The sequence below is a fragment of the Coregonus lavaretus genome (assembly GCF_964263955.1).
Source record: "Coregonus lavaretus genome assembly, contig: SUPER_35_unloc_3, whole genome shotgun sequence".
Classification (NCBI taxonomy): Eukaryota; Metazoa; Chordata; class Actinopteri; order Salmoniformes; family Salmonidae; genus Coregonus; species Coregonus lavaretus.
In genome coordinates this window covers 248,795-274,441 of record NW_028167179.1, presented here as the reverse complement: position 1 = coordinate 274,441, position 25,647 = coordinate 248,795, and the positions used below count along the sequence as shown (strand labels likewise).

At 42.3% G+C, this 25,647-nt stretch overlaps 1 protein-coding gene across 1 annotated transcript; it reads left to right on the top strand.

Moving 5' to 3' along the window:
* The first annotated feature begins 1,755 nt into the window (after positions 1-1,755).
* Positions 1,756-22,910, top strand: LOC311110356 (uncharacterized protein). Its single transcript, XM_084188901.1, has 6 exons — positions 1,756-2,259; positions 2,809-2,939; positions 3,721-3,888; positions 13,034-13,198; positions 13,602-13,713; positions 21,859-22,910. The coding sequence occupies exons 1-6, from the start codon at positions 1,977-1,979 to the stop codon at positions 22,812-22,814; spliced, it is 1,815 nt and encodes a 604-aa protein (XP_084045027.1). The 5' UTR covers positions 1,756-1,976; the 3' UTR covers positions 22,815-22,910.
* The last annotated feature ends 2,737 nt before the right edge of the window (positions 22,911-25,647 follow it).

Below are 25,647 nucleotides of genomic sequence, written 5' to 3'. Positions count from 1 at the left end.
AAACAATTTAAAGGCAATTCTACCAAATACTAATTGAGTGTATGTAAACTTCTGACCCACTGGGAATGTGACGAAAGAAATAAAAGCTGAAATAAATCATTCACATTCGTAAAATAAAGTGGTGATCCTAACTGACCTAAAACAGGGAATTTTTACTAGGATTAAATGTCAGGAATTCTGAATGTATTTGGCTAAGGTGTATGTAAACTTCCGACTTCAACTGTATGTACCAGTACAGAGGGATAGGCCAACAAGTGATATATGTTTCAGTAAGATTGGATTTTTAACATTTATAGCAATGGTTACTCATTGTACTGCAGGGATGGAACGTAAGTCTAAGAAAATTGAGGTTGTAGTGGCAGCTGCAGAGAGGTATTTGGGTGTGCGAGACTTGACATCAGAAGAGTTACAGGGTGTGTTAAGCGGTGATGTCCCATCCTTTCAGGTTGAGGGCATGAGGTAGGAATGAATATATTTAAATAGTGGAGTAGGGTGGTGTTAATTATTAATAATATTTTTTTGAATATTTATTTTTGAATTTCTGAGTGTAGTGTTAGATGGTAGGGTATTTCTTTATTTTATTTTTCAAGCAAAATATAAGGGAGTTGTACTCCAGTCTAGTAGGTGGCGGTAATGCAACAAATTGGATGCCAACCGCCGTTAAACCTCTTTAAACAGATGGGTATTCAGATACGATTTACTTGGGTCCCAGCCCATGTGAGGGTGTAGGGGAACGATGCAGTAGATGTACTGGCTAAACAAGCACTTAGTAGTGGGGATGTTGATGTTGAAGTTTCAATGAGCAAGGCAGAGGCAAAAAGACTGATATATACAGTGATGGTGCAGAGATGGCAGGAGCAGTTGAATAGAGATAATAAGGGAAGGCATTTATTTCAAGTACAGAGGAAAGTCGGGGAGGGGAGGACGGCAGGAAGGGACAGAAGAGAGGAGGCTATTTTTACAAGATTAAGGGTGGGACACAGCCAGTTGAATAAGACATTAAATGTGATAGGAAAGCATCCAACAGGAAAGTGTGATTATTGTCAGCAAACAGAGACTGTGGAGCATGTATTGCTACAGTGTAGGCAGTATCAGAGGGAAAGAGAGAGGGTGAGATCTAGTATGAGGGAGAAGGGGATACAGGAAATTCGTTTAAAGAGTATATTGAGTAGAACGTCATTAGATATAGTGTCAAATATTTTATATTTTTTAAGAGCAACAGGGCTGGCAGGTTGGATTTAGTTTATCCCTGTCTCTGGCCGACACTCCAGTACAGTATGTGGCGGTAATGCACCATAAACCCCACTGAAGAAGAAGAAGAAGTTAAACCTCATCGAAGAAGAAGAATATCACTTTTGCTATGGCAATAGCAGCTAGAGGTAGGAGATAAATGTGCAGGTAACGGGTGGTCAATAGGGACTGAGTTTTCATTTGAAAATAACACATTTAGGCTGAATTGGCATTTAACAGGGCAAATTGGCTAGGTTATATTGTATCTGTGCGCTGACGATTCATTTGATACATTGTAGTTTATTTCCTCAGACCTTTTTTTCGGACCCTATCCTTTCCCCATTCAGTTTTCCCATAGGGATGGCTGAAAGAACCAGAGGTAACTTATTTCCGGGTTTTAGGACTACAAGCTGGCGTGCTCTATTGATTTTTACTTTAAGCAAATCTAAGCGATATCCGACTCCGACTCATCATCGTAATAAAGTCCAGAATCTCGCGGTAGTTCAATTGTAAATCTCGTCCGTAGCTGTACTCTATCTAGTCACAACCGTTTCATAGCGGTACCAAGAACAGTTTCCACGTAATCGTTTTTATTGTTTAGACATTTATTAACACCATGTAACTGAAACGTATGACTCATTTAACGGCACAGCATCATATACTTACCCCAGGTAGTCTTTAATTCGCATTGGAGACGGGACTTAGTTGATAGATGTTATCTAGGTAACGCTTGTTAGCTGCTAACAATGGCTAACTGTATGGGTTTTCACACTCAAATAGCCTCCATCATGGAGGTGCTAGCGAATGCAGCCGTGACAGAGATCTGTAAACTCGTAGACGACGACTATGCTGTGTTTCGTTTAGAAATAACTCAAAGCCGGAAAGAAAACAGGGGATTGCGGAGGAAACTACAGCTACAGGAACTGAAGGTGGCACGGGAGCGCGCAGAGAGGACAATACGAGAGCGCGTCCTCGTCAGTCGTCCCAGTAGTGTCAAGATCCTTGACCGATACAGAGGAATGGCAAGAGGTACAGTTTGCAGAAAGCCTAGACTGCGCGGCCTTTCACCGTTCATATGAAATTATATTGGTCACATACACATATTTAGTATTGCGGGTGTAGCGAAATTCTTGTATATAGCTAATTGTATGTCGCACCGTTCCCCTCTGCATGTGTTCAGATGTGTTACCCAGAAATGGGTCTTAGTCAGTTTTTGGATAGTATGATTACTTGGCAAAGACACTATCATATTCTAACCAAAATCTTGATTTACTGCATTTCCTATTATTTACTCAATGAAAACAATGTGATGCATGGAACATAATACATAATCAATTAATAGTATAGTATAAGAAGTTATGAGAAGTGTTACCTTACATCCTTGCCAATTGTAGACAGTGTCAACATAGCCACGGGAAGTAGGGGTGCTGAGTGTGCTGCAGCTCCCCCTGATAAATCGAAATGTAAAACATGAAGATATTAAACCCCCCCAAAAAAATAAAAAATCCCACCAAATTAGTGCACTAGGCCTTTATTACAACTAACCAAACACCTCTTTTACCCCAATCACACTCTCAGGTGAAGGACATCTCACTGGAGGACACAGGAGCTTTGTGAAGCCAGCAGGACACAATACATGGAGAGATGACCAACCAATCACTGTTGATGAGGGGAGTGGAACCTCAACCCAGCACGTTATTGTGATAGAGGTTAGTGTATTAGTGTTGCATAAAACCTGTTACTTTGTAAATCAAATGTGGCCCTTTTATTTCAGAAAGGCTCCCCTCAGCTATTCACTTGCTTACATGTGCATCCTAATTTATCTGCCATAGGGGAGCTTGTGAGACTTTACTACGACGTTGAGTACGGTTACATGCACACAATAATGCGATTATTGTGGATAGTCAGATTAATATAATAGTTTGATTAAAACGTTGACATGCTTTGCAAGAAGAATGATTTCCCTAATTATCATCTTTACATGGACACATCTGAAAGGCTAGCTCTTGGCACTCTGATAAATGTAGAAAATCGCCAATCAAAATAAATGTTCTATCACATGTTATTTTTGGGAAGCATATTTGATTCTGAGTTGGGACCTGTAAAGTTTGTATGTGAAAACAACTTCTAAGATGCATACATTCAGTTGTTCCAAACTCATTTCACTAGCGCTAAAGAGGGAGGCTCGCTCGACTGGTGTTAGCACATGCGCAGATCAAATACACTGCTGGAACACCGATTTAAGATGTTTACATGTCCTAATAATTCAAAAGATGGCTCAGAAAACCAGGTGTTTTAATCGGCGTATGCTTACTTCGATTTTGACCTTATGGCAATTAAGATAAGCAGAGTAAGGTGTTTACATAACTATTGCATAATCTGCCTACTGCCATAATCAGTTTAATATCACATTATTACTGTGCATGTAAACGTACTCTTTGTTATCCAATTTAACTAATGTACCGATAATAACCTCCTCTCTTGTGTCAGTCTGCAGAGGCTGCAGGTCCTGGGGTCAAGCAGGAGAGGTCAGAAGGAGAGGAGGACCCACGGCACAGCAGAGACATCCAGACTGGAGGGTCTGTAGCGCCCCCTGTAGCCACGGAGGACAACACCACCACCCCAGCGCCGCCCAGGACCCAATGCAGCATCACGGAGGTCAGTGGAACGCAGAACGCCGTCCTCAAGTCAGAGACAGACACCAAGACTTTAACTGTAACACACAGGCTCTTACACACAGCATCTGACCACAGATCAGACCCAGAGAGACATGGGCTGGGGAGACTGGGCTGTCCTCCTGCTCCCGGCTCAGACTATGTACCGGTATTTCACCAGAACGAGAGGATGGTTCATTCTCGTGAGGATGGTGATGGTGACGCATTAGACACTGGCGGTGATGATCCGTCTTGTTCTTACGCTACAGAGATGGACCCTGGCAACATATCCTTGGGTTTAGAGACACAGACTGATCTGTCTAGAGGGGACTGGAACCAGTACAGTAGTAGTGTATACTCTGAAGGGTGCCAAGATAAGAAAGGGGAGGGTCTGGTCATAGATGAAGTGACTGTGAAAGTGGAGGACAACGATTCTCCTACATGGAATGCAGATAATCACTTCGGAGACGGACACTCACAGGGAAGATATTTCTTAGATTACAGGGAAAGATTAAAGACAAATCCAAATGTTGCGACCCACTCGCCTTTATACGCGTTCGGGGACCGTGACCCAGTGTCCACGTCGATGGGGCCTTCCGATTCACACGGCCACGTCCTTTTCGATCAGGTATTGCACTCAAACGACAGTGCTAGAGCCCAGGCTCGGGAAGGGGGAGCAACATCATGCAATAGTAAAGAGAAACAGTTCCTCTGCATGTTCTGTAACAAAGGCTTCAGCAGCCCCCAGAATGTGGATATTCACCAGAGGGTCCACAGAGGGGTTAAACCCTTCAGCTGTACCCAGTGTCACATGCGCTTCGCCCAGTCTAGTGACCTGAAGAGGCACCAGAGGGTCCACATAGGGGTGAAACCCTTCAGCTGTACCCAGTGTCACATGCGCTTCACCCAGTCTAGTGACCTGAAGAGGCACCAGAGGGTCCATACAGGGGAGAAACCCTACAGCTGCCCCCAGTGTCACATGAGCTTCACCCAGGCTGGCAGCCTGAAGAGGCATCTGAAGGTCCACACGGGAGAAAGGCCGTTTGCCTGTCCGCACTGCGGGAAGAGGTTCTCAGAGAGGAGATACCTTAGGATACACCAGCAGAAAAACCATTCCACTCTATAAACTAGAAACAATTCCATGTTATTGCTTATTACGTTTAGATCAAACCCTGCATTAAAGACAAAGATTACTTTTCATTGTTGTCAGCAGAAAAGATCCACAGATGCATTTGGAGTAGAGAAAGTAACACATTTCAGTGTTGAATATTCCTGGTTTGATCGAGAATGACTGATGATTGGCTGGAATAAATTAATAATAAGAAGCTTGTGGGAGATGTTTTGTTAGACTTCAGTGCAGCTTTTGACATTCTCGATCATAATTTGCTGCTGGAAAAATGTATGTTGTGGCTTTACATGCCCTGCTATATCGTGGATTGAGCGTTACCTGTCTAACAGAACACAGAGGGTGTTCTTGAATGGAAGCCTCTCCAACATAATCCAGGTAGAGTCGGGCATTCCCCAGGGCAGTTGTCTAGGCCCCTTACTTTTTTCAATCTTTACCAATGAGCTGGCACTGAGTAAAGCCTGTGTGTCTATTACTGCTTTCACTGTATTTTGCTTGTAAAAATAAAAAAGAGGGCAATGTTTATAGGACCCCCTTAAAAACAGGTCAATTTTTACCACATTCTTGCCTGCATATGCATTTTATACCTGCTGTGCGCATGCCGGCATCCAGGTGATGAGTGGTGGTAGTAGTGGTGTGCAGATGCTGGTGGGCGTTTATTTTAATAAATCCATTGAATATACACCATCAAAAATAAATATATTATAAATTTTTTCAAGCAGGTCCTAAGAAACATAAGACTAATAAAATGTATTTTCAAAGGAATAGAATAGGCCTAGCATATTGAGTTTAATTATGTTACATCCAAATGAATTAAATCAATAGTTCATTATTTTGTTCATTAAACACACAAGACAAACCTACCCCGATCAGTCAACACACATGTATTTTATAGTAAGAAAATAATGGAATAAAATGCAACAAAAAAAAATTCCTACACAACCGCTGTCATTTAAAAAAGAGATACTGAAACAGAGCCCAAACCCATGCTTTTTTGATCCACGTTTAATCTATTTCCTACCCTCACTCCACTTTGTTAGGGAGCAGGCGTAAGGTCTTATCTTCATCATGATACTGATAGAAGATAAGCTTGGAGTTGCCTATACGCGATCGAGCAAAATAATAGGGCTACACTTGATTTAGGCTACATTATTGCATGCTATATGTTTCTGATTTGCCCAGCCAGAAACCAATTAACCAAATAGCCTGAGACAAGTCGGTGAAGTCACAGGCTTTTGGTCAGGAGTAGGCCTAGGCTACTAAGCGATTGCGAGTGAAGAGCAAAATAATCCACTTGTTAAACTGCATATTAAACGGCCTATATTACAGGCTGACAAAATGTTCTAATAAATGAGCCAACTATACAACATGATCATGAGCAGCACTCACCTCAACTTAGCTAACGTTTCCCCAGTCTAATTGTAACCTAACAAATATCCAAACGGAGATTCAATTAAATCAAAAATCTGACATTGAGTCCCCACGCTTGTCTCAAAGCAGCACGATGGCGCTGTCCCAAACGAAACAGTGCTGAAATTATCATCTAGTTGACCACGTGGGTAGGCTATTGCTTCAAATGTATTACAACGGTTGGATGACTTTGGGAGTTTCATCAAGCAACAATTTGATACATGCCTTCAATTGCATTAACCTACTTTATTCCATCATGTTTGTCATTCAGTGATATTTATTCCCACAGTAATTCTTTATGGATCCATCCAGTTGTGGTTAAGAAAACAGTGCACACTTAGTGGTGGGCTATGCGAAAAGATGGGCGAAGTGACATGCCTCAAAGTTTAGAAACTGGCGGGAGGATGGTTACAGGGTGGTGCCAAGCAACCATCAAGAGATTAAGAGCGTAGTGCATGTCAATGCCGCCTCAGAATTACGGCTATGTATCATACTAAGCCGTATGCAGAACTTTACCGAATTGATTACTAGGTCGTTAGGTAGAAATAAAAGTTTAGGCTTTGATACCGGCAATACCTTTCAGGTATAAAGAAAAGGCCGAAAAAAGTTGGCGGTATGGTAAAAATGGCAAAAAAAAAACGATATATGCATGCTGAACATTAAACACGTCAGCTACTGCAACAAGTGAAATCACTGCAACACTTAAAGAATTGCAGTCAGTTTTAGAATGGGTGGCAAGTAATAAGCTAGTACTAAATACATAAAAAAACAACTAAAAGCATTGTATTTGGGACAAACCATTCACTTGGCAGCAGCTAATGGGGATCCCTAATAAATACAAATACATTGTGTGATATACACTGAGTGTACAAAACATTAGGAACACCTCCCTACTATTGAATTACACCACCTTTTGCCCTCAGAACAGCCTTCATTTGTCGAGGCATGGACTTTACAAGGTGTCGAAAGCTTTCCACAGGGATGCTGGCCCATATTGACTCCAATGCTTCCCACAGTTGTGTCAAGTTGGCTGGATGTCCTTTGGGTGGTGGACCATTCTTGATACACACGGGAAACTGTTGAATATGAAAAACCCAGCAGCATTGCAGTTCTTGACACACTCAAACCGGTGCGCCTGGCACCTACTACCATACCCCGTTCGTTCAAAGGCACTTAAATCTTTTGTCTTGCACATTCATCCTCTGAATGGCACACACAATCCATGTCTCAATTGCCTCTAGGCTTAAAAAACATTTTTTAACCTGTCTCCTCCCCTTCATCTACACTGATTTAAGTGGATTTAACAGGTGATAGATCATAGCTTTCACCTGGATTCATCTGGTCAGTCTATGCCATGGACAGAGCAGGTGTTCCTAATGTTTTGTACACTGTGTATAAGCCACATACAAGACTAAAAAGTCTGTTACATATTGTGTTTGTACTGTGTTGGATATGTGATGTTAACAAATGCCTATTTCATTACTTTCATTATACTACTTAATTTTCAATTAGAAAATTAATGCAGTTTATCAAGTTGATGCAGATTTTTTGTTGAGACGTGTATGTGTGGTTTTCATATGGTTTCTTTAAAACTTGTTTGTTTAATAAACACAAAATGGGACTTTTCATTCTAAGACTTTCATTCTCTCTCTTTAGTAAACATCACATCTGATCTCACCCTATTCTGCATACACCGACAGCACTTTATTACCAACATACACTTAAATATAAATAAATATACCCACACACTAACAAACACCTACAGTACACATCAAAATAGTTTAGTCAGGCTTGTCTGATGATGACTTGCTTTATCATAGCGGACTCATTTATGTCCATGATGAGTTTAACAACAATTAAGTCATTCTGTAACTACAGTATAGGACTCAAACATATTGGGGATGGGTAAACACACTGGGGCCATACTTGCGTACATTAGAAAAAGTTTACGTTAAAGGTAAAGTTTAAGTATCAGCAAATTAAAATCCTTGACGTAGTGGCATGTGATCAAAGGCTACGTGTTAGCTGTTCCCATTACATAAGCTTGCACATTTAGCCCTATGATAACCTTACCAGGTGGCTGTGATTATTTCCTGTAACAAATTCTGTATCAGGCAAATAAAATCATCAACGTAGTTGGACTTGTTCCAACACTTGTTCATGGAAGCGTCCTTAACAGAAGTATAACAGCACGTACTGATAATCAAAACAACTGCATCACGTGTATTTACTGATAATCAAAACAACTGCATCACGTGTATTTGACTGACTGGTCAAATTGCTTTCTGTGTAGAGTGCCTAGCTCCATGTAATTGTGGTAAGGGTTCGAATCTCACATTAGTGTGTTGAAGGGATGTAGCCTACAGCCAACAGCTTGAAAATGAAGATTAAGAATGAATTTAATAAGGAGCGACCTCTTTCTTCAGTCTTGCAGACAAACACTGCTATGGCCTAATAATCATATTACATAGGCTATATTATATAGATGTGTACACCTAATGTATGCCTACAATGTTTTGTATGCATTTTTATAATAATCTAATTCGTCACATATGCCTTATTTGACTCGAGGACGAGCATTACAAAGTGTTATAGATTAGGATTACAGGTTGCACTCTCACTACAGTTCTTTTAAATACGTTTATTGTGAGTCCGGACTCGAACCCACGCTTAGCACAGTATGTAAAAGATTCCAAATTGACAGTCTTGGTAGAGGAAGTGAATCAGATGGTGAATTACTTATATTTGACAAAGTCATCTAACTCTCTGCTTCTCATATACTGTACTATAGGAACTCCGATCAACAGTAGAGCTAAAGCCTACATTAATTTACATCATATAGTGTCCTCCTTATGCTATAACTTATTAATGCGTATGGGACTTTGTATGGTACACTTCAATTCACTTCGACAATGTGTGTGTGAGGCTATAGACCTATGGAAATAAAAATGAATCACTCCTGGAACCCTCTCATGTGAAATCCATGAATTCAATGTAAAAATGCAGACCGATACATAGGCTACTGGCACCGCTACATAAATAATCAACGCTACTCTAGTATAGGCTATATCATATAGACGTGTAGGTTGACACTTACATGTACAATGTTATATATGCATTATTATAATCATCCACATATGCGTGGACCATGCGTGAAAACTGTTTTCCTTAACAAGGAATGCTTGAAGCAAGGGGGGGCTCGAACCTGCGGTTAATGAACACTGTTGTTAACGGGTCAACCGCTTTAGCGGTGTTTGCCACCAGGAAAGCAATGATGGTTACGGTACATGACAGCTATCTGACAAGTCAATAAGGCTCTTCAACTTTTTTTAAAAACGATGCACGATAAACGTATGTTGTATAGACCTCCTTCATATTTTCTCTGTAAAAAGCACATGGATGTACACTACCAGTCAAAAGTTTGGACACACCTACTCATTCAAGGGTTTTTCTTTATCTTTAAATATTTTACATTGTAGAATTATAGTGAAGACATCAAAACTAGGATATAACACATATGGAATCATGTAGTAACCAAAAAAGTGTTAAACAAATCAAAATATATTTTATATTTGAGATTCTTCAAATAGCCACCCTTTGCCTTGATGACAGCTTTGCACACTCTTGGCATTCTCTCAACCAGCTTCATGAGGTAGTCACCTGGAATGCATTTCAATTAACAGGTGTGCCTTCTTAAAAGTTAATTTGTGGAATTTCTTTCCTTCTTAATGCGTTTGAGCCAATCGGTTTTGTTGTGACAAGGTAGGGGGGGGGGGGTATACAGAAGATAGCCCTATTTGGTAAAAGACCAAGTCCATATTATGGCAAGAACAGGTCAAATAAGGGTGTAGAGCCTAACTGGCAAACATATGCAGCACGTGAGTTTCAAGTTTGGGGAAGATGATCTTCACCATAAAAATACACCTTTATAATAAAAGCATTACATATGTAATCGCATTTGCGGTCACTTTTGATGATTGTGTTTTCCCACTAATGGAACATTCGCGCTTATAGCCTACTGCTGTGTGCGCATCGCTGCGCTTATAATGTGAAGAAATAGCCGAATAGTTTATCAACATTTAAAGCTAAACATTCTGATTTTTTAGGGGGCATTATGGCCACACTAAAGGGATGCCGCCAGGAAATTAGAGGCATTATCAAGTGCTTGTGAATGAGAGACTGATGAAGTGTGTGCAGCCTGCTCAAGAAACAGAGCAGAGCTCATGCCTTTCATGTGACTTCTTTCAAATCATCATTAGTCGCATCATGCAGCTAGAATTTTTTTTAAATCAAAACATATAGCCCAACGTTTGTATCACAACTAAAGTTGCATAAATAACTCTAAATTAAGCATATAGGAGGACATGTTTCTTTGTTAACCGCTCAACACAGAATAGCCGCACGTGCACACTCCCTCAAATCGTTTGGAGAAAATATCCTTTCCATTTTATTCAGATTTGTTCAGTTGTATTCTTCATACTATAAAATAATATAAAATAATGCCACGGAATTGTAAGCAAATCTTGTCTGCTAAATGAACTAGTGTGGCCCACAGCCATTTGCCATAGCCAGATCAGGACCTAACATAAGGACAACTCAGAGTATGCTATTCTGTTCTTCTGAAATAGACTACATTTTCTTCATATCATGTTTATTTAGACCTGTCTAAAATAAATAATGGATTTATCGTGTAGGCTTTATTACATGGATGTATTAGACATTTTAAAATGTAGATGTTCCAAAGGTCTGCATCAGTGGCTTGTAGGCTATGTGTGGAAGCCAGGAGATGCTAAATGCGGTTATGTTAATTATGGTAAATTGCCGTGAGACCGGCAATTATCACCGCTTGACGAAATTTCGTGACTGCCACAGCCCTAGTATAGACCTCCTTTATCTTTTCTCCGTGAAATGTGGGATTTTGTCATATATGCAAAAATGTAATGTTAGTAAGTATCCTAGTCAAGGATGCGATGATCATGCAATATTGAGACAGACCAAGTGAAGTGAAACAAAAGTAAACATTGAATTTGGAGGTTTAAATGTATCCCTCTGGTGGCCAAGTTGTCCTATTTTAAGAAATGCCATTGGTTTGTGGAGAAAAAGTTTAAGATCTTTGATAAGCTGATACGGAATTTGTTACAGGAAATAATGATGGCCACCTGGTGAGGTTAGCATAGGGATAAATGTGCAAGCTTATGTAATGGGAACAGCTAACATGTAGCCTTTGATCACGTGCCACTACATCAACGATTTTAATAGGCTGAGGCTTAAACCCTTACACTCGTGGGATTTGGCCTATATGGATCGAGCTAAATTGAAATGTTTCTTACAGAAGAAATATGGAAAGCATATGAATAACCATGGTAGCAATCAAAAGGGAACAGTTTGGGGATTATGGGAAAATTATTAGACTAAAGGTGAGGACAAAACAGTTAATCTGACACAAGACTGAATACAAACATTACACTGTTGAGTTTATGTGTATTTTACATTTACTGTAATATTCGCCGCGTTTGTGAATAACGAAATCTGAAAATACTCTGGATACATTCAATAACATAATAATATTCATGGGAAATTTGGGGCACCGTAAGAAAGAAAAATGACAAGGGTTTGAGTGAGAGGACTAACTGGTGTCTCCAATTGGCCACACACCTCTCCAAAGTGTGCACAGTTCCTACGTAATTTCAATGCACTTTTATGACTCAAAGAAGAGTCAACTATAAGGTCCTGTTTTGAGCTCTCCTAGCTGTGCTTTTGAGGAACTAAAGCAAGTTTTCTTTTGAACACAGCCCTGCATCCCCACCATCACACAATTACTGTTGTTTACGCATTCCAAAAAACGGTCGATTTAAATCACAATCTGGTTAGGTGGGCATCATTTGAAAGCGTGTTCTATTGCCAACATGGCTAGCTAAGTTACAAAATACGATCTTACAGTGTTAGGCTTTCACAAGGCAATTCAGAGAAGCAGATCGTAAATTTGTTGCGCAGATCGTAAATTTGTTGCGTGTTCCCTGCAAAATTTCTTCACAATACAACAAACAGGCTCATTCTATTCAGAACAACCCAGGGTATGACACCATGTCATCTTGTAACTGTACATCATAGTGATCATAAACGTTGACACTGTATATTACATGAGTTTTATGATAAGGAAATCAAAGCGGTATTTATTATAATTCTCAACGCCTCATCTCTCAAAATACATTGAGTCATCTTTATTTACAGCATTTCCCTCACTCAGACAAAACATTAGTAAAAGCTGCCCAATAAGCGGGAGGGATGGGGTCAACTTCTTGTTGTGCACAGTGTTCAAGTTCAGAACCGCTGTCAGTCAAAACCAATACTGTGCTGTGAAGTGGAGACCTTTAGCTCTGACGTCATGTATAGCATGATACTGTACAGCATTCCAGTTTAGGCGCGTATCAGTGTCCAAATCTGCTATTTTGAACAGGTATACGGGTACGAGTGTAAAGAGCTACACTTAATCTTGAACTTTTTCTAATGTTCGCAAGTATGGCCCCCACATGTTGAAAGTGTGTTTATTATCTGTGTGTACGTACCTGAGGGAGTGTATGTCTGTGTAATCTGTATCACCTGTCTCTTCCAGGAAGAGGAGGGTCCAGAGGTGCTTCTGTTGAAGGAGGAGGGGTGTGAGGAGGGTCTGGGGAACCATGAGGGGACCATGGTCGTGGAGGACAACCAGACTACACCTCCTCCTGAACCCACAGAGGAACCAGCTGAGCAGCACAGGACCACACACAGTCTCACTGAGGTGAGCCCACTGTAAACTACTGTCTGCATGGTATTAGGTCAGGGCCCGTATCCACAAAGCCTCTCAGAGTAGGAGTGCTGATCTAGGATCAGTTTGGCCTTTTAGATCATAATGAATAAGATTATATGGAGAGATCCTAGAACAGCACTCCTATTCTGAGACTCTTTGTAGATACGGGCCCAGGGCTTGATTAATTTTGTCTTAAGTGTGGGGAAATGTATTTGAATGATCAAACCATGAAAGACTGTCAAGTAATCAAATCAACTAATACATTTGCATAGTATCAAATCAACTAACATATTTGCATAGCAATCCCTCATTGCCCAATCAGAAGATGCTCCATCGCAGGGTGCTCATATCAGATTTCTTGATCCAACATCCTCTCACTCTGTATCTCTTACAGTTAATAGACATGGAGGATGGGAAGCCTGATCTGCTGCTAGTCAAAGAGGAGACCATAGAGGACGGTCCAGAAAGCATTGATCTGCTGAGTGGACTAAAGATGGGGGAGCAAGGTAAGAAATACAGTTGAAGTCGGAAGTTTACATACACCTTAGCCAAATAAATTTAAACTCAGTTTTTCACAATTCCTGACATTTAATCCAAGTAGAAATTCGCTGTCTTAGGTCAGTTAGGATCACCACTTTCTTTTAAGAATGTGAAATGTCAGAATAATAGTAGAGAAAATGATTTATTTCAGCTTTTATTTCTTTCATCACATTCCCAGTGGGTCAGAAGTTTACATACACTCAATTAGTATTTGGTAGAATTGCCTTTAAATTGTTTAACTTGAGTCAAACGTTTTGGGTAGCCTTCCACAAGCTTCCCACAATAAGTTGGGTGAATTTTGGCCCATTCCTCCTGACAGAGCTGGTGTAACTGAGTCAGGTTTGTAGGCCTCCTTGCTCGCACACGCTTTTTCAGTTCTGCCCACAAATGTTCTATAGGATTGATTGTGATGGCCACTCCAATACTTTGACTTTGTTGTCCTTAAGCCATTTTGCCACAACTTTGGAAGTACGCTTGGGGTCATTGTCCATTTGGAAAACCCATTTGCGACCAAGCTTTAACTTCCTGACTGATGTCTTGAGATATTGCTTCAATATATCCACATAATTTTCCTTCCTCATGATGCTATCTATTTTGTGAAGTGCACCAGTCCCTCCTGCAGCAAAGCACCTCCACAGCATGATGATGCCACCCCCGTGTTTCAAGGTTGGGATGGTGTTCTTCGGCTTGCAAGTGATCCCTTTTTCCTCCAAACATAGCGATGGTCATTATGGCCAAACAGTTCTATTTTTGTTTCATCAGACCAGAGGACATTTCTCCAAAAAGTACGATCTTTGTCCCCATGTGCAGTTGCAAACCGTAGTCTGGCTTTTTTATGGTGGTTTTGGAGCAGTGGCTTCTTCCTTGCTTAGCGGCCTTTCAGGTAATGTCGATATAGGACTTGTTTTACTGTAGATATAGATAATTTTGTACCTGTTTCCTCCAGCATCGTCACAAGGTCCTTTGCTGCTGTTCTGGGATTGATTTGCACTTTTCGCACCAAAGTACGTTCATCTCTAGGAGACATAATGCGTCTCCTTCCTGAGCGGTATGACGGCTGCGTGGTCCCATGGTGTTTATACTTGCATACTATTGTTTGTACAGATGAACATGGTACCTTCAGGCGTTTGGAAATTGCTCCCAAGGATGAACCAGACTTGTGGAGGTCTACAAAAAAAATTCTGAGGTCTTGGCTGATTTCTTTTGATTTTCCCATGATGTCAAGCGAAGAGGCACTGAGTTTGAAGGTAGGCCTTGAAATACATCCGCAGGGACACCTCGTATTGACTCAAATGATGTCAATTAGCCTATCAGAAGCTTCTAAAGCCATGACATAATTTTCTGGAATTTTCCAAGCTGTTTAAAGGCACAGTCAACTTAGTGTATGTAAACTTCTGACCCACTGGAATTGTGATACAGTGAAATAATCTGTCTTTAAACAATTGTTGGAAAAATTACTTGTGTCATGCACAAAGTAGATGTCCTAACCGACTTGCCAAAACTATAGTTTGTTAACAAGAAATTTGTAGAGTGGTTGAAAAACTAGTTTTAATGACTCCAACCTTAGTCTATGTAAACTTCCGACTTCAACTGTACATATAGCCTACATACCAAGTTTATTATAGTTTTGTGTTTTTATATTAGTTTTTATTTCTATTAGTTTTAAGATTTGTATTTGAAATTCAGTTTAGTTTCAGTTCGTTTTCAGATCTGATTTCCTCGCTTTGAAGTTTTATAAAAACATTTCTATTGCGTTTGTATATTTTTTTGTTTTGGGGTCAGAAAGTAGCCTATGCGTGCGAGGCTAGGAGCCATTTATAGTGTCTCTGTTTTTGGGGATGTCACTTCTTGCCACTGTGGGGCAGTAATACATAAGGTGATGGGTCAGGTCAGTAGGTTAGGTTTAAAGGTAGACTCAGTGAGATGACGTAGACGCACCAAGTAAACAGTGGTAGTGGGTCAATTTCCTCAATGACGAGGAGTTTTGAAGCGCGAGGCTAAACTTCTCCGCTGTTTTGGTCCCGTAGCTACCAAGTTGTAGCAGCATGAAGCGAACCTGTGCGCTGATACTCTGTGTGACTGTGTGAGACCAAAGTCTTGCACGGCTGATGCCTGCCAGATCTTACAACACCTGGATAGGTTTTTTACATACCAGCTAACCACATCATGGTTGTGTTCCCCTGCTCAGATGTCGCATGCATCAACCAATGGTTGCGTGCCACGTCATAGACTGTGCAGTCGGGGACCAGACTGCTATACCATATGATGTGGTTAGCTGATACGTATAATAACCATCTAGGCGTTGTAAGATCTGGCATGTGTCAGCAACGTCTGAGCAGAGGAACACTACCGACATGTTACAGCAGTCTAGTGCCCAACTGCACAGTCGATGACGCGGTACGCAACCATTGGTTGATGCATGCAACATCTGAGCAGGGGAACACAAGCAATATCTGCGGTGCTGCTCATGGCAGTGTCATCTCGCTGAGTCTACCTTTAAAATGAAGTAAATCTCAATGTGACCCGCCAGATTTATATTAGATTTTTGCCCAACTTTTTTAGAAAAAATAACTACAACTGAACATAATTGATGGATTTTATTTTAGTTATCTAGTCAAAGGAAATAGTTGAGTATAGTTTTAGTCGTTTTAACGGGTTTATTAAATATTTTATTTGTTTACTAAATTGTTTTTTCATGATCAGTTTGTTTTAGTTTACGTTAATTACCTTCTATATAATAACCTTGTAAATACAGTGCATTTGGAAAGTATTCAGACCCCTTGACTTTTTCTACATTTTGTTACGTTACAGCCTTATTCTAAAATGTATTAAATTGTTGTTTTTCCTAAATCTATACACAATACCTCATAATGACTAAGCAAAAACAGTGCAAATGTATAAAAAATACAAAACGTTCAAAATTTTGGGGTCACTTAGAAATGTCCTTGTTTTCCATGAAAAATACATGAAATTAGTTTGAATAGGAAATATAGCAAAATGAATAGGAAATGTAGTCATTGACAAGGTTAGAAATAATGATTTTTAATTGAAATAATAATTGTGTCCTTCAAACTTTGCTTTCGTCAAAGAATCCTCCATTTGCAGCAATTACAGCCTTGCAGACCTTTGGCATTCTAGTTGTCAATTTGTTGAGGTAATCTGAAGAGATTTCACCCCATGCTTCCTGAAGCACCTCCCACAAGTTGGATTGGCTTGATGGGCACTTCTTACGTACCATACGGTCAAGCTGCTCCCACAACAGCTCAATAGGGTTGAGATCCGGTGACTGTGCTGGCCATTCCATTATAGACAGAATACCAGCTGACTGCTTCTCCCCTAAATAGTTATTGCATAGTTTGGAGCTGTGCTTTGGGTCATTGTCCTGTCGTAGGAGGACATTGGCTCCAATCAAGCGCCGTCCACAGGGTATGGCATGGCGTTGCAAAATGGAGTGATATCCTTCCTTCTTCAAGATCCCTTTAACCCTGTACAAATCTTCCACTTTACCACCACCAAAGCACCCCCAGACCATCACATTACCTCCACCATGCTTGACAGATGGCATCAAGCACTCCTCCAGCATCTTTTAATTTGGTCTGCGTCTCACAAATGTTCTTCTTTGTGATATGAACACCTCAAACTTCGATTTGTCTGTCCATAACACTTTTTCCCAATCTTCCTCTGTCAAGTGTCTGTGTTCTTTTGCCCATCTTAATCTTTTATTTTTATTGGCCAGTCTGAGATATGGCTTTTTCTTTGCAACTCTGCCTAGAAGGTCAGCATCCCGGAGTCGCCTCTTCACTGTTGACGTTGAGACTGGTGTTTTGCGGGTACTATTTAATGAAGCTGCCATTTGAGGACCTGTGAGGCTTCTGTTTCTCAAACTAGACACTCAAATGTATTTGTCCTCTTGCTCAGTTGTGCACCGTGGCCTCCCACTCCTCTTTCTATTCTGGTTAGAGCCCGTTTGCACTGTTCTGTGAAGGGAGTAGTACACAGCGTTGTACGAGATCTTCAGTTTCTTGGCAATTTCTCGCATGGAATAGCCTTAATTTCTCAGAACAAGAATAGACTGACGAGTTTCAGAAGAAAGTTTTTTATTTCTGGCCATTTTGAGCCTGTAATCGAACCCACAATTGCTGATGCTCCAGATACTCAACTAGTCTCAAGAAGGCCAGTTTTATTGCTTATTTAATCGGCACAACAGTTTTCAGCTGTGCTAACATAATTGCAAAAGGGTTTTCTAATGATCAATTAGCCTTTTAAAACTTGGATTAGCAAACACAACGTGCCATTGGAACACAGGACTGATGGTTGCTGATAATGGGCCTCTGTACGCCTATGTAGATATTCCATAAAAAATCTGCCGTTTCCAGCTACAATAGCCATTTACAACATTAACAATGTCTACACTGTATTTCTGATCAATTTGATGTTATTTTAATGGACAAAAATTTGCTTTTCTTTCGAAACAAGGACATTTCTAAGTGACCTCAAACTTTTGAACGGTAGTGTAAGTATTCAGACTCTTTACTCAGTACTTTGTTGAAGCACCTTTGGCAGCGATTACAGCCTCGAGTCTTCTTTGGTATGTTGCTACAAGCTTGGCACACCTGTATTTGGGGAGTTCCCATTCTTCTCTGCAGATCCTCTCAAGCTCTGTCAGGTTGGATGGGGAGCGTCGCTGCACAGCTATTTTCAGGTCTCTCCAGAGATGTTCGATCGGGTTCAAGTCCGGGCTCTGGCTGAGCCACTCAAGGACATTCAGAGACTTGTCCCGAAGCCACTCTTGCGTTGTCTTGGCTGTGTGCTTAGGGTCGTTGTCCTGTTTGAAGGTGAACCTTCGCCCCAGTCTGAGGTCCTGAGCGCTCTGGAGCAGGTTTTCATCAAGGATCTTTATGTACTTTGCTCTGTTCATCTTTCCGTCGATCCTGACTAGTCTCCCGATCCCTGCCGCTGAACAACATCCCCACAACATGATGCTGCCACCACCATGCTTCACCGTAAGGATGGTATTACATTTTATTTGTCACATGCACCAAATACAACAGGTGTAGAGCTTACCGTGAAATGCTTACTTACGAGCCCTTAACCAACAATGCAGTTCAAGAAATAGAGTTAAGAAAATATTTACTAAATAAACTAAAGTAAAAAATAAAATAAAAAGTAACACAAAATAACATCAACAAGGTTAAATACAGGGGCTACCAGTACTGAGTCAATGTGTGGGGGTACAGGTTAGTCGAGGTAATTTGTACATGTAGGTAGAGGTAAAGTGACTATGCATAGATAATAAACAGCGAGTAGCAGCAGTGTAAAAACAAAAGAGTGGGGGGATCAATGTAAATAGTCCGGGTGGCCATTTGATTGTTCAGCAGTCTTATGGCTTGGGGGTAGAAGCTGTTAAGGAGCCTTTTGGACCTAGACTTGGCGCTCCAGTACCGCTTGCCATGCGGTAGCAGAGAGAAGAGTCTATGACTTGGGTGACTGGAGTCTTTGACAATTTGCTGGGCTTTCCTCTGACACCACCTAGTATATAGGTCCTGGATGGCAGGAAGCTTGGCCCCAGTGGTGTACTGGGCCGTAAGCACTACTCTCTGTAGAGCCTTATGGTCGGATACCGAGCAGTTGCCATACCAGGGGTGATGCAACCGGTCAGGATGCTCTCGATGGTGCAGCTGTATAACTATTTGAGTATCTGGGGACCCATGCCAAATCTTTTCAGTCTCCTGAGGGGGAAAAGGTGTTGTTGTGTGTTTGGACCATGATAGTTTGTTGGTGATGTGGACACCAATGAACTTGAAACTGTCGACCCACTCCACTACAGCCCCATCGATGTGAATGGGGGCGTGTTCGGCCTTCTTTTTCCCGTAGTCCACGATCAGCTCCTTTGTCTTGCTCACGTTGAGGGAGAGGTTGTTGTCCTGGCACCACACTGCCTGGTCTCTGACCTCCTCCCTAAAGGCTGTCTCATCGTTGTCGGTGATCAGGCCTACCACTGTTGTGTCGTCAACAAACTTAATGACGGTGTTGGAGTTGTGCTTGGCCACGCAGTCGTGGGTGAACACGGAGTACAGGAGGGGACTAAGCACGCACCCCTGAGGGGCCACCGTGTTGAGGATCAGCATGGCAGATGTGTTGTTGCCTACCCTTACCACCTGGGGGCGGCCTATCAGCAAGTTCAGGATCCAGTTGCAGAGGGAGGTGTTTCGTCCCAGGGTCCTTAGCTTAGTGATGAACTTTGTGGGCACTATGGTGTTGAATGCTGAGCTGTAGTCAATGAACAGCATTCTCACATAGGCATTCCTTTTGTCCATGTTGGAATGGGCAGTGTGGAGTGCAATTGAGATTGCGTCATTTGTGGATCTGTTGGGGCAGTATGCAAATTGGAGTGGGTCTAGGGTTTCCGGGATGATGGTGTTGATGTGAGCCATGATCAGCCTTTCAAAGCACTTCATGGCTACCGACGTGAGTGCTACGGGGCGGTAGTCATTTAGGCAGGTTACCTTCGCTTTCTTGGGCACAGGGACTATGGTGGTCTGCTTGAAACATGTAGGTATTACAGACTCGGTCAGGGAGAGGTTGAAAATGTCAGTGAAGACACTTGCTAGTTGGTCTGCGCATGCTCTGAGTACACGTCCTGATAATCCATCTGGCCTTGTGGCCTTGTGAATGTTGACCTGTTTAAAGGTCTTGCTCACATAGGCTACGGAGAGCGTGATCACACAGTCGTCCGGAACAGCTGGTGCTCTCATGCATGCTTCAGTGTTGCTTGCCTTGAAGCGAGCGTAAAAGGTATTTAGCTCGTCTGGTAGGCTCGCGTCACTGGGCAGCTCGCGGCTGGGTTTCCCTTTGTTGTCCGTAATAGTTTGCAAGCCCAGCCACATCCAACGAGCGTCAGAGCCGGTTTAGTGGGATTGAATCTTAGTCCTGTATTGACGCTTTGCCTGTTTGATGGTTCGTCTGGCCAGGTGATGAGTGATGCCTGGTTTCCTCCAGACGTGACACTTGGCATTCAGGCCAAAGAGTTTAATCTTGGTTTCATCAGACCAGAGAATCTTGTTTCTCATGGTCTGAGTCCTTTCGGTGCCTTTTGACAAACTCCAAGCGGGCTGTCATGTGCCTTTTACTGAGGAGGGGCTGCCGTCTGGCCACTCTACCATGGAGGCCTGATTTGGTGGAGTGCTGCAGAGATGGTTGTACTTCTGGAAGGTTTTCCCATCTCCACAGAGGAACTCTGGAGCTCTCTAAGTGACCATTGGGTTCTTGGTCACCTCCCTGACCAAGGCCGTTCTCCCCCGATTGCTCAGTTTGGCTTGGCGGCCAGGACTAGGAAGAGTCTTGGTGGTTCCAAACTTCTTCCATTTTAGAATGATGGAGGCCACTGTGTTCTTGGGGATCTTCAATGCTACAGACATTTTTTGGTAACCTTCCCAAGATCTGTGCCTCAACACAATCCTGTCTCGGAGCTCTAATGACAATTCCTTCGACCTCATGGCTTGTTTTTTGCTCTGACATGCATTGTCAACTGTGGGACCTTATATAGACAGGTTTCTGCCTTTCCAAATCATGTCCAATCAATTGAATTTACCACAGGTGGACGCAATCAAGTTGTAGAAACAGCTCAAGGATGATCAATGGAAATAGGATGCACCTCAGCTAAATTTCAGGTCTCATAGCATAGGGTCTGAATACTTATGTAAATAAGGTATCTGTTTTTTATTTTTAATAAGTTTGCTAACATTTCTAAAAACCTGTTTTGTCTTTATCATTATAGGGTATTGTGTGTAGATTGATGAGGAAATACTTTTATTTAATCCATTTTAGAATAAGGCTGTAACGTAACAAAATGTGGAAAAAGGGAAGCGGTCTGAATACTTTCCAAATGCACTGTAATAACCAGTAAAATATCTTCAATGGGAATAGTGATGCGCCTGGCTGTTGCTTTTTTCTTAATTTTCATTCATGAAATTAAATAAACACAACTTATGTTTACATACAATAACACACATTATAATGTATGAACTTGACCAGGTAATTGAATAAAACATTTCCATATGTAATGTTCTCTGCCATGGTTGTAAAGTATATTTTCTAACTTCTTCCTGCAGGTGGTTGGCTGGAGGCTAACAGAGGAGACTGGGTGGCCATCTTGGATTCCCAGACGGGTGCAGCCAAGGACCCAGGAGTCAACATCATCGAGCAGGCCAGGACCAGAGGCGACTTAGTGGAGGCCAGTGGATGGGACAGCATCCTCAGCTCTGGGCTGGAGAACAACACTGTTAACCAGAAACAGACAGTCGAACACAAAACAACAACCAAACTTAGTCTCCATGACAACAGACTGGTTGAGACCAGGGTGAGGCGTAGACTTGGTCTGCAGGGACGGGGAGGAGTCGGTATGCGGTTGGAGAGAACAGAAACAGACTCGGCTAGCGATACTCCATCCTGCTCCTATAGTTGTGATTCAGAGAGACTGATGGCGCCTCAGGTTAACCCACTAACAGGTGCTGCCTTCAGCCTGCCTTCTATAGGATCTATAGACTGGAACATGGACCCTGCGACAACACAGACACACCCTGGCCTTCGACCTCCTCACACTCTCTTAATGTTAAATCAGACCTCAGACAATGTCAGTGCTTCAACACTAAATTGCTACACAAGCCCATTGACAAATGACAGTAGTAGAGACAGAATCAGTAAAGGTGGCAGCGCCAAAGAGAAGCGCTTCCCGTGTTCGTTCTGTGGGAAAGCCTTCAGTTTCCCCAAACAGGTGGAGGTCCACCAGAGGATGCACACAGGGGAGAAACCATTCGGCTGCCACCTTTGCCGGGCTAGTTTCTCGGACTCGTCAAACCTGAAGAGGCACCAGAGGGTCCACACAGGGGAGAAACCCTACAGCTGCCCCCAGTGTGAGAAGAGGTTCTCCCACCAGCACCAGCTAAAGATGCACCTGAAGGTCCACACGGGAGAGAGGCCGTTTGCCTGTACGCACTGCGGGAAGAGGTTCTCTGAGAGGAGCTACCTCAGGATACACCAGCAGAAAATGCACACAGCCCATGTATAGTGTATAGTGACATGTATTGTAGTACTAGTTAGCTTGCTTTTAGTCAATTCTGTTGTTGGATTTAGTTGCGAACTGGATGAGGTTAACTGAGGAAAGAATGAGTATGATGAGGCAGAGTAGATGATATGGTGATGGTTGGTGTGATGGTGTCTTTAAAAATGGTCCACTGATGAAAAGTGACAACCTTGTCCTGTTTGATGCTTTTATGAGGAAAGTATATCCCTTAATTCATGTTTACTTGACATTAAGTAGTAAAGATGTGTGTTGAACCTTTTCCAAAGTATTCTAAAATGTATTTCATCAACGTGAGGGTACCAGATTTACTGAAAATGTAAAGTTTTACCATAGTGAGAAAAGTAATTATACACTGCTCAAAAAAATAAAGGGAACACTAAAATAACACATCCTAGATCTGAATGAATGAAATAATCTTATTAAATACTTTTTTCTTTACATAGTTGAATGTGCTGACAACAAAATCACACAAAAATTATCAATGGAAATCAAATTTATCAACCCATGGAGGTCTGGATTTGGAGTCACCCTCAAAATTAAAGTGGAAAACCACACTACAGGCTGATCCAACTTTGATGTAATGTCCTTAAAACAAGTCAAAATGAGGCTCAGTAGTGTGTGTGGCCTCCACGTGCCTGTATGACCTCTCTACAACGCCTGGGCATGCTCCTGATGAGGTGGCGGATGGTCTCCTGAGGGATCTCCTCCCAGACCTGGACTAAAGCATCTGCTAACTCCTGGACAGTCTGTGGTGCAACGTGGCGTTGGTGGATGGAGCGAGACATGATGTCCCAGATGTGCTCAGTTGGATTCAGGTCTGGGGAACGGGCGGGCCAGTCTATAGCATCAATGCCTTCCTCTTGCAGGAACTGCTGACACACTCCAGCCACATGAGGTCTAGCATTGTCTTGCATTAGGAGGAACCCAGGGCCAACCGCACCAGCATATGGTCTCACAAGGGGTCTGAGGATCTCATCTCGGTACCTAATGGCAGTCAGGCTACCTCTGGCGAGCACATGGAGGGCTGTGCGGCCCCCCAAAGAAATGCCACCCCACACCATGACTGACCCACCGCCAAACCGGTCATGCTGGAGGATGTTGCAGGCAGCAGAACGTTCTCCACGGCGTCTCCATACTCTGTCACGTCTGTCACATGTGCTCAGTGTGAACCTGCTTTCATCTGTGAAGAGCACAGGGCGCCAGTGGCGAATTTGCCAATCTTGGTGTTCTCTGGCAAATGCCAAACGTCCTGCAGGGTGTTGGGCTGTAAGCACAACCCCCACCTGTGGATGTCGGGCCCTCATACCACCCTCATGGAGTCTGTTCCTGACCGTTTGAGCAGACACATGCACATTTGTGGCCTGCTGGTGGTCATTTTGCAGGGCTCTGGCAGTGCTCCTTCTGCTCCTCCTTGCACAAAGGCGGAGGTAGCAGTCCTGCTGCTGGGTTGTTGCCCTCCTACGGCCTCCTACGGCCTCCTCCACGTCTCCTGATGTACTGGCCTGTCTCCTGGTAGCGCCTCCATGCTCTAGACACTACCCTGACAGACACAGCAAACCTTCTTGCCACAGCTCGCATTAATATGCCATCCTGGATGAGCTGCACTACCTGAGCCACTTGTGTGGGTTGTAGACTCCGTCTCATGCTACCACTAGAGTGAAAGCATCGCCAGCATTCAAAAGTGACCAAAACATCAGCCAGGAAGCATAGGAACTGAGAAGAGGTCTGTGGTCACCACCTGCAAAACCAGTCCTTTATTGGGGGTGTCTTGCTAATTGCCTATAATTTCCACCTGTTGTCTATTCCATTTGCACAACAGCATGTGACATTTATTGTCAATCAGTGTTGCTTCCTAAGTGGACAGTTTGATTTCACAGAAGTGTGATTGACTTGGAGTTACATTGTGTTGTTTAAGTGTTCCCTTTATTTTTTTGAGCAGTGTACTTGTCACGTATCATTTTGTGCAATAACAGTTATGTACTTCACGTTGTGAGTGTAGGACCATTTTGTTGAAATTAAATACAAAATTGACTCTGTGCTGACTGGCTTGAGTTTCCCTTATCCCAGTCGAACCAAAACATTATACTTTATTCTTGAATAAAACATGTTTTATAATAAACTCCAATGGCTCCATTTTGTTAGGTAGGGGAGAGTGAAATAAGTTGAGCCAAAGGGGTAAGTTTCTGAATGGAGCCATCTCTGAATGTCCTTGAGTGGCCCAGCCAGAGCCCAGACTTGAACCCGATCGAACATCTCTGGAGAGACCTGAAAATAGCTGTGCATGACACTCCCCATCCAACCTGACAGAGCTTGAGAGGATCTGCAGAAAAGAATGGGAGAAACTCCCAAAATACAGGTGTGCCAAGCTTGTAGCAACATACCCAAGAAGACTCAAGGCTGTAATCGCTGGCAAAGGTGCTTCAACAAAGTACTGAGTAAAGCAGGGTTCTTCAATTCCGGTCCTGGAGGGCCGAAACACCTCTGTTTTTCATCCTCTCCTTCTAATCAGGGGCTAATTCAGACCTGGGACACCAGGTGAGTGCAATTAACTACCAGGTAGAAATAAAAAACAGAAGTGTTTCGGCCCTCCAGGACTGGAATTGAAGAACCCTGGAGTAAAGGGTCTGAACACTTATGTAAATGTGATATTTAAACAAACAAAAAAGTATATACATTTGCAAACGTTTATAAAAACCTGTTTTTGCTTTGTCATTATGGGGTATTGTGTGCAAATTGAGGGAGGAAAAAACGATTTAATCCATTTTAGAATAAGGCTGTAACGCAGGGGTGTCAAACGTCCGGCCCGCGGGCCGGATCA

Excerpts from the sequence above, each read along its gene's own strand:
- LOC311110356 (XM_084188901.1), top strand. The coding sequence starts at position 1,977 with ATGGCTAACTGTATGGGTTTTCACACTCAAATAGCCTCCATCATGGAG. Across the intron at positions 2,260-2,808 it reads ATACAGAGGAATGGCAAGAG|GTGAAGGACATCTCACTGGA; the intron begins GTACAGTTTGCA and ends TCACACTCTCAG. Across the intron at positions 13,714-21,858 it reads ACTAAAGATGGGGGAGCAAG|GTGGTTGGCTGGAGGCTAAC; the intron begins GTAAGAAATACA and ends TTCTTCCTGCAG.